Source organism: Micropterus salmoides, unplaced genomic scaffold, assembly GCF_014851395.1.
Source record: "Micropterus salmoides isolate LMB-PRFRI ecotype aquatic unplaced genomic scaffold, ASM1485139v1 Ms_hic_scaffold_2630, whole genome shotgun sequence".
In the NCBI taxonomy this organism is placed as follows: Eukaryota; Metazoa; Chordata; class Actinopteri; order Centrarchiformes; family Centrarchidae; genus Micropterus; species Micropterus salmoides.
The window spans coordinates 23,640-33,787 of record NW_024041852.1 but is presented as its reverse complement, the minus strand read 5'-3'; the positions used below and the strand labels follow the sequence as shown (position 1 = coordinate 33,787).

Genomic DNA, 10,148 nt, shown 5'->3' with positions numbered 1-10,148 from the left:
TTTTCTTACTGAGCCACTAAGTTGCAACTGTCCGATCCTCATTACATCATATGGTGCCGGATCACCCATATGGGACTATCAGTACTCAATGGAAAATTCAAAGAAATGCTGACCTACATAGCAGCAGCATTGCTAACTAAGGTTTTCCAAACATGCTATTATTGTACCATGGGCAGTAAAGATTTAAAAACAAATTACAAAGCAGACATTTTGGCTGTTATAGGTTTATTCATCATTATGATGCATAGAAGTAGTTTTCAATGTCAGCACAAATCCCAAACGCACCCAAAAACATTCAGTACTTTGTAGACGTCAGTGTTATTTTTGGCACACACCATTCAGTCAACTCAAATGACTAAAATGCTGACTGACACGGAAATGAGCGGATGAGCGGGAATCTGGGATCAGGCATTTATGGACAGGCCTGCACACAATAAGTGATACAGTCTGATTCCTGATGAAGGTAGACTGCATTAAACTTTTCAGCTGGATTTCAAAAGCAGCCCACCAGATCAAAGACTTTAGCTAATTAGCACGGACACCGCTAATATGGCCTGTCTTTCACAGTTTCATTATGAATGTGTCCAAACAGCTTCCTGGATAAGCACCGGATACTGTTTCAACCGGATACTGTTGTTCAAAGATAGGCCTTTAAATCCTTTAAATGATCACGAGTCTGTACTCCAGTCCTTTACTCCCTAACTTTTTATAACAATAAAGTGAGGCCCGAGCAGTGGAAGATAATGAATGTGAAAATACATTAGAAAATCATTACAGCAGCACCTGCCAGCAGCCACGGAGGTCCGCTCAGCTGCAAAACACATCTAATGCAATGGCAGTACACAGTTACGTCACCAGTATCAGCACTCACCTCATGGATGTAATATGGTCGTAGCGAGGAATAATTTGAGCAGAATACCTCTCAGCAAACCTATTATGGAAATGGTATTATCACATTAGGATTTCTTTGGTGACATATTCAACAGGACCTAATTTATAATATGGTGTGTGATATAATGTCAGTTTTATTGGTATATCAAATTTGAGAAAAAAAAAACTACAAGTCTTTTATCTTTTTTTGGCTGCTAAAAGCACCAGTACAGTGACTGCATGAATAGATGCGCCACAAAATCCTAATGGTGGTTGGCTTGACCGGGTTTTCACAAACGACGGCTCACTTGACTGCAGTCAAAACGCAATCTACATGCACCAGTTCAACACAGCATTCTTGCTATGACTTAGAAGACAGTGATTTTGTTTCCGCTCTGTCTTCTCCAAAGACCTTAAATCTTTATCTGCCGTTTACTAACAGCTGATGTTGTCAAGCTGTTACTCCGATGGAAGACTGGCCAGTAGAGACGCATCTTTCGTAGGTCCCACCAACAAGATCTCAGCAGCATTTTGGATTTGCAAATCAAGCCTTTGGATGACATTTTTAATGACACATTCATGAGTGTAGATAGTTTAACTTTTTGACACAAAAGTAACTCCATAGATTTACTAAAGCTAAAAAGTTACTTAAGCCAAATCCAAACAACAGAATGAATAGACACTGTCCATTAACAGCAGGATGTCCATTAACAGCTGCATATCCAGTCCACACAGAAGCTGTGGTAGCAGTTAATGTTTTTTTTACAAGCTGCTGCATTAACCATATTGATCCAATATTTTTAAAGATCAATTTTGTATGAATAGAATATTATGTGTAAACATCATTAGGGGAGTTCTGTATGTCTGACTACAGCAAACCAATCAGAAGTAAAACCCATGAAAAGCGCCACTCTACAGACCTGCTCATTAATCACTGAACACTTTTTGGACTTCGATGTGTAGATGGCAGGAACACACTGCAACAGAACATTGATTTTCAGGAGTTTGGGAATGTTGGTGAATTTTCTTTCACTACGCCAGTTAAAGTGCTCAGAGTCACATGTTTTAGTGTTTCATATTTGTTCACACTTTAGAGACAAAATACTTTAGTACCTACAGTAAAATCATATTGGGTTCCCTATAAACACAGCGATAGACTGGATTTAAAGCACCCCATTAATTGCTCATTAGTAGCCAAACTTGTGTAATGAAACACCATTAACTCTATAATAACTATAACATTATCTAGAGACAAACGCCAGTTTATCCTAGAAGTGATCAAACTAAATGCTAATGAGGAATGAAGGACACATTATCTTCAGTAAGAAGTTTAAACATCACTGTTGGGATAGTTACCGTTTTCATGGGAAATTATCTCCATAAAGTAATCTGAGATGGAGGTTAATTAATATACTTCCCATGTATCTGTAAGAACATTTCACCGATTTACCATTTCATTGACTATTAATGTCATATCTTTCACAAATGACATTATTATATTTCCTGAGATGAAAGAATACCTCTATAAAATGCTGCCCAAACATACATTAAACATAAAACCATCATTCTCCAACTGATGAAAATTTAAACAACTCTTTTTGTGGCATATGAGGGCTTATGAAATCAGCTGTGGTCAGGATTTATTATTATGAATTATTCCTCTCTTTGAGTAACTGCCAACTTGTAGTTTAAAAATGTAAAACTTTACCAGAGCATTTTTTGTCCTATGTGCAAACAAGCACTGTGGACCCCCCCCCCCCAATCATTCGTCATTCATTCCTGTGTGACAGCAGTAACCTTAAAATATCATCACTGCTGTCACACACTAACTGTACAACACAAATTTACAGAGTGCCTTTAAATGTCACAGCTGTAGATGACACGCCTGTGAGCAGTAACACCAGGATTAATGCATCTCAGACAGCAGTGAATGTTGATCCAACAGATCCAGAGCTGCACATCATGCCGGTCACCAGTGAAGATGATCCCTCCCCCTCCAGAGCCTCTGCTCCAATCAGGCCATGCTGGTGCAAGTTGAGGATGGAGTCAGCGATGATGCGGGCTGTTTTCTTCTGGTACCCCCCAGATGTCACCATGAGTATGGGGATGCCCCGTCGCCTCGCAGCCCTGAACACAATCTCGTCTCTCTTTACAATGCCCTGGCAGAGAAAGATGAGACAAAATCTGGTCTATACATGGCTGTGGATAGTACTGGTATTTTCTATGACTTTCGTCAGGCTGTTGACTAATGTTTCTATCTACACTCCCTTCCTTCCCTGAGCAGGGAGGGGAGGTCTGGGGGAAAGAAAGACAAATCCCTGTTTGGCTAGGTATTGAGAGTGGGAACAGATTATGTAAAAAAAACTCATTTGTTAAGGAGAAATTAGTATGACAGAAACACATGTTCAACCAGAATGTTAAATAATAATTATTAAAGCTGCACTAACCAGGGGTTTCTTTTTTAATTTCAGGCCATTTACCAGTCCAAATCCCAAATGAGTTCTACTGCACACATCAGTGTACCATCCCCACTAACACATTCGGCAGATTCACCTTATTTGCTCCAATTATTTTCTGGAATTTACAGGATCTCTGGCAGGAAATCTCTGCACACAGGAAGCAATACATCCAACTGTGGCTCATGTGGATCAGCTCTCAGTATTCTTTCAAATTTCCTGACAAATTAGCTACATGAAGTACTCCCATGAATTGACACCAGCTGAGCCAGCTGGTTCTACATCTCTGTCAAAACAGCAATGCAGATGAAGGATTTTCAATCTTTTAAGATTTCTTAAGAGTAAACACGGATGTAAAGTGATCTGCAGACACTCTGCACTTTCATTCATTAACATCCAATTAATCAGTGCATTGTAACAGACACATTGCTACAGACTGAGGTCACTTCCATCCCTGCCTTATTCAATTATATGTTTATTACTGAGGTCATAGGTAGTAGTGGTGTTTTACATTTTATAGAGAGGCGTTTCATCTATTTTATCTAAGAAACACCTCTAAATACAATGCAGTCCTGAACAACACATCACTATGACACCTATTAACACCTCAATAACATGTGTCAAAAGAAAAAACCCTCAAACTTATAGGCATAAAAAAGGTAGACTTCATGGCAGAACAGTTGTGTTTGACTGCATCTGATATCACAGGTGTAAATGATAACAACATAGCAGTGACCCCCAGACCCCCCAGAATGGTCTTCCAGCTCACCAGCGATGTTTTGAAACTCTAGTTTGAACTATAAAAAGGTTTTTCAATACTCACTTCTAAAAAATACGGTCACACTGAGTATCTGACACAGCAGGTACAGTACCTGTGGTGATATGGAGAGTCCTCCAAGGGGGTCCCCATCCAAGATGTCTGTCCCTGCATTGTAGACTATGATGTCAGGTCTGACCTCATTCAGCGCTCCGTCAGAGTGGAGCTCTACCTTCTGTAGGTACTCTGAGTCTTCAGTGCCCCAGTCCAGTTCCACCTTCCTCTTTATGGCTCCTGGAAATGCAGAGAAATGGAGACGGGAATGGAGATCCACACGGATCATCACAGATCAAGCATCAGCACAAAGCCACAGAACAGAGCTGCCATCAATAAACCGTAGCAGTAATGTTGAGCTGAATCCACAGGCCTCACATTTACATAGGCTAGTAATTGCTGTAGTATTTCATGCAACAGGATTTCTATCAACACAGGCATAGTAAGGCTTACAAAACTAATTTCTGATTTCATATGGTAAGGTCACATAGGTAATTGTGTTCTATAGAATACTGGTATGTACATTTCCAATAACACATGCAACTGATGAAAAATGTTAATTAGGACACCTTTATGTTTCAACATTCAAACAGAATTAAGCAACAGAAGTAGGAATGGACAACTCAATAGCATGTCAAACTGAAGTTTTTGGTAGGTTTTTTTTTTTTCAAGAAGAATGTCCAAAAGTTATAAGCTCTGTCTTTGAAGGGACAAGGAAATAAATGTGTCTTGGAGGAAAAATATGAAGCAAGAGTGGAACTGTGTGGTTTTTATCTTAAACAAGCCAGAATGTACATTTATTTCACCTATAATGATTACAAAATGTCTTAAATTCAATTAACTGCAGAGAAGAAGATAGCTGAAGAATGGGGAGAATTTTAAAGACAAGACTGTGACGTTTCGTCTGCAGAGTATTGTTAGAATTGGGGTAACATGTGTCAATACATCAGCTTTAATGTATTGACAGATTAATTAGTGGAAAAGCCGTGATTATGATGTTTCATGGACTCCTGCGTGACAGAATTCCCGCTGAGTGCTAATAGAGTGAGTGGTAGTGCCGAGGCAATCATAGCATAATTCAAATGGCACTGGGTGACGTCCAGGGACTGGAACTGACAGCTCACTCCGCTTCAACCTCAACCTCCAACCAGGCAGCAGGAGCAATATTGAGCTTATTTTCTCACTAGAATGCATCGCATCTAAGTAGATCAGAACTCTAGAACTGCAAGAACCTGTCTAAAGATATTAATTCTACAATATTTTGTTGAAATCAAAAAGTTAAAAAGGAAGTTTGACAAGGTGCTTTCACTCACTTTTAGCATATCCGTCTCCGGGATAGATGTAGCGATTATACATATCCATGATGAACACTCGTCTGTCATCCAAGAAGTCACGCTCGTGTCCATTTCCCTGTGAAACCACAACTTCAGGTTAAAAAAATAAAAGCACTTTGATGCTGTCTCTGCTTCTTTAAACATCATCCAGAACTGACAAACTGAATCAAGAATGTTTTTTTTCATATTTGATCATGTGTAATACAGGCAATAACTTACAGCTTTTTGACATTTATTTACCTGAGACACACTGCGCTGAATGACAGCACCAGGTCAGGAGTAAATAGTCTTGTCAACTATAGGCATTAAATGCAAAAAAAAAGGAATGGCTTCTGCATCACTTTTCATTTCCTTTCCTCCATTGCCACCCAAAGTGTCTGTCAGCTGTCAGGAGGAGATTAGGCATTATGCCAAGTCTAATATTACTAGATACAAAAGAGGATGTATGGGACAAGCAGGACAATTTGGTGTCAGCTGAACATAATGCCCAAGTAACTGTATAATTCATTGATGAAAGTTATAAAATAAATAAATTAGGTTGCTTGTGTGGTCTGGCTGGTTCTAATAGAAATTTGAGATTGAAGTGATGTGATGCTAAGCTCAGAAACTAAAGGAATAGTTAAACATTTTGTGAAATCTGCTTATTCCCTCTTAGTTAGAGGAGAAGATGATGCCACACTCATGTTTGTGTGTTACGTATGAAGCTGGAGCCTTAGGTTTACCATAAAGACTGGAAGCGTGGGGAAACAGCTAGCCTGTGTCCGTCCAAAGTTCCTTTGGATCATTTGTTTGACCTGAACATAAACATCCAGTGCTGCTGGAAAGTTTGCTAACCATTTAGAATGTTCTATTCTAAAGGGTTCAATTAGTATTTCTGCATAAATGTGATCTCAGATAAAAGTATCTGAACAAGATAGCGGCGTGTGCACAACGTGGGGCTCAGGGTCTGTCCAGATTCTGCGAATTAGTAGTTCCAGCCTACTTGTTCCAAGTCTGTTCAGTCAAAACAGTTGTGCATAAGTATCATACAGCCAACAGGAACTCTTGGACATCAGATCTAATAACCTGGACAATTTTATAGGCCATTTCTGGCTCACTCCAAAGATTGCCAAGACATTGAAAGTGAACTGCTCGAAAGCTACATGAAAGATTGTAAACAAAGACAAAGAAGAGAGGAGGGCTATGGGCTAAGCTAAAGCTAACTTGTCATCATCTCTATCTAGCATTTTCCTCGCCAATGGTCGGTGTCTGGGGAACCAAATGGATGAGCTGCAGCTGCAGGTCATCTCTCACTAAAGAATTATGGACTGCAACATCATGATTTTCAAGAAAACATGACTCTGTGTACAGCATGTTAGACCACAGCCTGCAGCACAGGGATTAAAGTTCTCAGTAGTAACAACAGTAGGCCTGCTGTGTAGGGACCAACATGAAAACTTTGAAGTGATGGCTTTTGATGGCTTTGAAAGTTGTGTTTGGACTTGGATACAATTACCAGACTACAGTTTCCAACTGAGTAAAGGGGTATTTAATGCAATAATTTTTTCACCATTTGGACCTTTCAAGTTAATGTGAGGATTCGCTTTTAGAAACAATTAGATATGGTGTTCTTGTCTTTCTGAAACGGATTGCGATATGCGCCGCAGCCATTCCATCTGGTTTATAGACTACCGCTCGCTAAGCTATGTTTTAATCTTACACCACTGTGTTGCGACCTCTTCAGGAGTCCTGTTGAAGTTTGGCTTAGATCCGCTGCTCAGGTTACATTTAGGGGAGACCGGGAGTATTTGTAAAATCTCTGAAATTTTCTTTCATAACGGACTACTTAAAATACACTAGTATCGTTTGATATAACAAACCTACAGTATTTATGTGCACTAATTAATAATAGAACTGATATATTTCCACTAAGGAGGACACAACTTTAAAATTACATTTAATGCAAGAAGTCAGTGTTACAATTGCACGGTCTCTCAATCCCAATAAAACTGCACTTTTTTGTTCATTTTGCACAATTTGTTACTGTACAACTTGTTACAACGTTCCCTAAGCAGAAGCCTTGGATGAAAAGAGATCCACCTACTGTTGAAGACACACAACACTGCTTTCAGCATACACTGGCACTTGTTCTGGTGCAATTGCTCTCTCAGTGAATGTTTCCCATAAGGTGAGCTTCGTAAAATTTACTTTTTAGCTTTAAATAAATTTTTCATATGGTTTCTTTTCATAGGGACTCAAGCTATGGATCAACATGCCCAAAAAAAGTCAATCTGGTCTCTTAATAACCTCGCCCTTCTAAAAGCACTCACAAGATGCTCACAAGTCTTTGAGCTAGAGTCTAAGTCAAGTCTCTCGTGGTTATAATGAGGGTTGCATCCCCTGCTACGTTCAATCCAGGCTGCTTATAAAACTGCATAGCCATAAAGAATTTTTTAAGTGTAACCCGTTTTTCACTCAGAGCCATGCACAACCAACTACTGTAACTCAACACCCCCCCCAGACTTTCAAACCAGTGTAACGTTAACTAATGTATAATAAAACTGTAACATTACCTGATAAACCTTTAACCTGTTTTTCACTTACAGACCACAACCATGTAGCCTAATGCGTTTACAACTAATCACAGCTTATAAACTACTGTTAGTCAGTTAAAATAATAAAAAAGAAGAGAGCTCATGTCTTTTTTATATATATAACTCAGCAGTAAGTCATGTTGATTATAGGCTACAGTCGGTTTTCCAAATATAAACAAAGATGATAGACATACAGTATGCATACCAAACACATAATCCATTGGCAGTGACAGGCTTCTGTTATTGCTTATATTCACATAAATGTCATGCCTGATTACCTCATTAAACTGCACTTATTTAGCCACCTATTGTGATTATTCCGTTAAAAGAAATGGTTAAGTTTCACAAAGACATACCTTTGCTAATACCACGGACACAAAGTGATGTTTATATGCATGTTATGCCTGTTTGACACGGATGCAGCTGTAGTTATAAAGAGACTGGGCGATACAGCTTTAACATGGTGCGCAGACAGCAATCAGTTTTCGGTGGACGATCACTTTTCAGCACGACAACTGTGTTTGTTTGTCTCTCACATGTGTCGCTGTGCACAGCAAAAAAATAGTTGTGTTACGTAGGTATAGGTTATAGGTATGACAGGGAGGGGAATACCAGCAAGCACACCAGACGTTTCCTAAAAATAAACATTGTTCACAAGTCCTGCACCTCGAGTTCGAGTCAAATCTGAAGTCTTTTGAGGACGAATCTCAAGTCGAGTCTTGAGTCACTGTGTGTGCGAGTCTGACTCTCAAACTAGAGTCCCCATCTCTGGTGTTACCATAATGCAAGAAGAGCCATGGTTAATTATTTCTAATTTGACACACTGTACACGCTTCTCGCGCTTTTATTTTGTAGGCAAAACCACTAAAGAGGAAGTGATTATGTGAGTAACTGTTGCTGCCATGATTGAGATCTATTTCAGCACCGCTATCAAAGCACCATAATCTGGCCGCGGGCCAGATATTATTGCTGGCGGGCAGTTTTGAAGAGGGTCCATAATCACAGAGAGAATTACATCGTGTCCCATGATGTAAAATGCCTTTGTATAAACTTAATTTATTATGTGGTTATATATATATATATATATATATAACATACAACTTATGAACTCTTCAGCAGTGTTCCTCTTCTGCCACTTCACACATACACGCTATGCCTGCACATGCGCACTGTTGACCCAGGGTTAGGGTTACAATTTTGGATTTATTCACGCACTTTAAAAACATTTATTGAAATTTTTATATGTTTTACATATTATCATTAAACGTTGAAATGTATATTGTAATAGGCTGTATATTAACTTATTGTAGTTCTATGTAAAATCAGATGTTGAACATCCCCATATCACCAAAATGGCGTGATCCTTGTTTCGCTGCGAAGCCTCGACTGTGAGATTGACAGTCAAATCAGGGTTTGACTATTCAGGGTCAGCCCTAATTTTACAGGTGCTGGTAACATAATTAGAATATCATCAAAAAGTTGATTTATTTCAGTAATTCCATTCAAAAAGTGAAACTTGTATAATGTATACATTCATTCCACACAGACTGATATATTTCAAGTGTTCATTCCTTTTAATTTTGATGATTATAACTGACAGCTAATGAAAACCCCAAAATCAGTATCTCAGAAAATTAGAATATTGTGAAAAGGTTCAATATTGAAGACACCTGGTGCCACACTCTAATCAGCTAATTAACTCAAAACACCTGCAAAGGCCTTTAAATGGTCTCTCAGTCTAGTTCTGTAGGCTACACAATCATGGGGAAGACTGCTGACTTGACAGCTGTCCAAAAGACGACCGTTGACACCTTGCACAAGGAGGGCAAGACACAAAAGGTCATTGCTAAAGAGGCTGGCTGTTCACAGAGCTCTGTGTCCAAGCACATTAATAGAGAGGCGAAGGGAAGGAAAAGATGTGGCAGAAAAAAGTGTATAAGCAATAGGGATAACCGCACCCTGGAGAGGATTGTGAAACAAAACCCAAAAATGTGGGGGAGATTCACAAAGAGTGGACTGCAGCTGGAGTCAGTGCTTCAAGAACCACCACGCACAGACGTATGCAAGACATGGGTTTCAGCTGTCGCATTCCTTGTGTCAAGCC

At 39.3% G+C, this 10,148-nt stretch overlaps 1 protein-coding gene across 1 annotated transcript in view; it reads right to left on the bottom strand.

Annotated features, from left to right (window-relative positions):
- Positions 1-208: 208 nt before the first annotated feature.
- LOC119919233 (histone deacetylase 11-like) overlaps positions 209-10,148 on the bottom strand; it is a 30,943-nt gene continuing 21,003 nt past the window's right edge. Inside the window, exons 3-5 of the mRNA XM_038739677.1 lie at positions 5,451-5,547; positions 4,199-4,377; positions 209-3,029 (exon numbers count right to left, since the gene is read on the bottom strand). Of these exons, the coding sequence (XP_038595605.1) occupies positions 2,787-3,029; positions 4,199-4,377; positions 5,451-5,547 (519 nt within the window). The 3' untranslated portion in view covers positions 209-2,786. The remainder of the gene's footprint in view (positions 3,030-4,198; positions 4,378-5,450; positions 5,548-10,148) is intronic.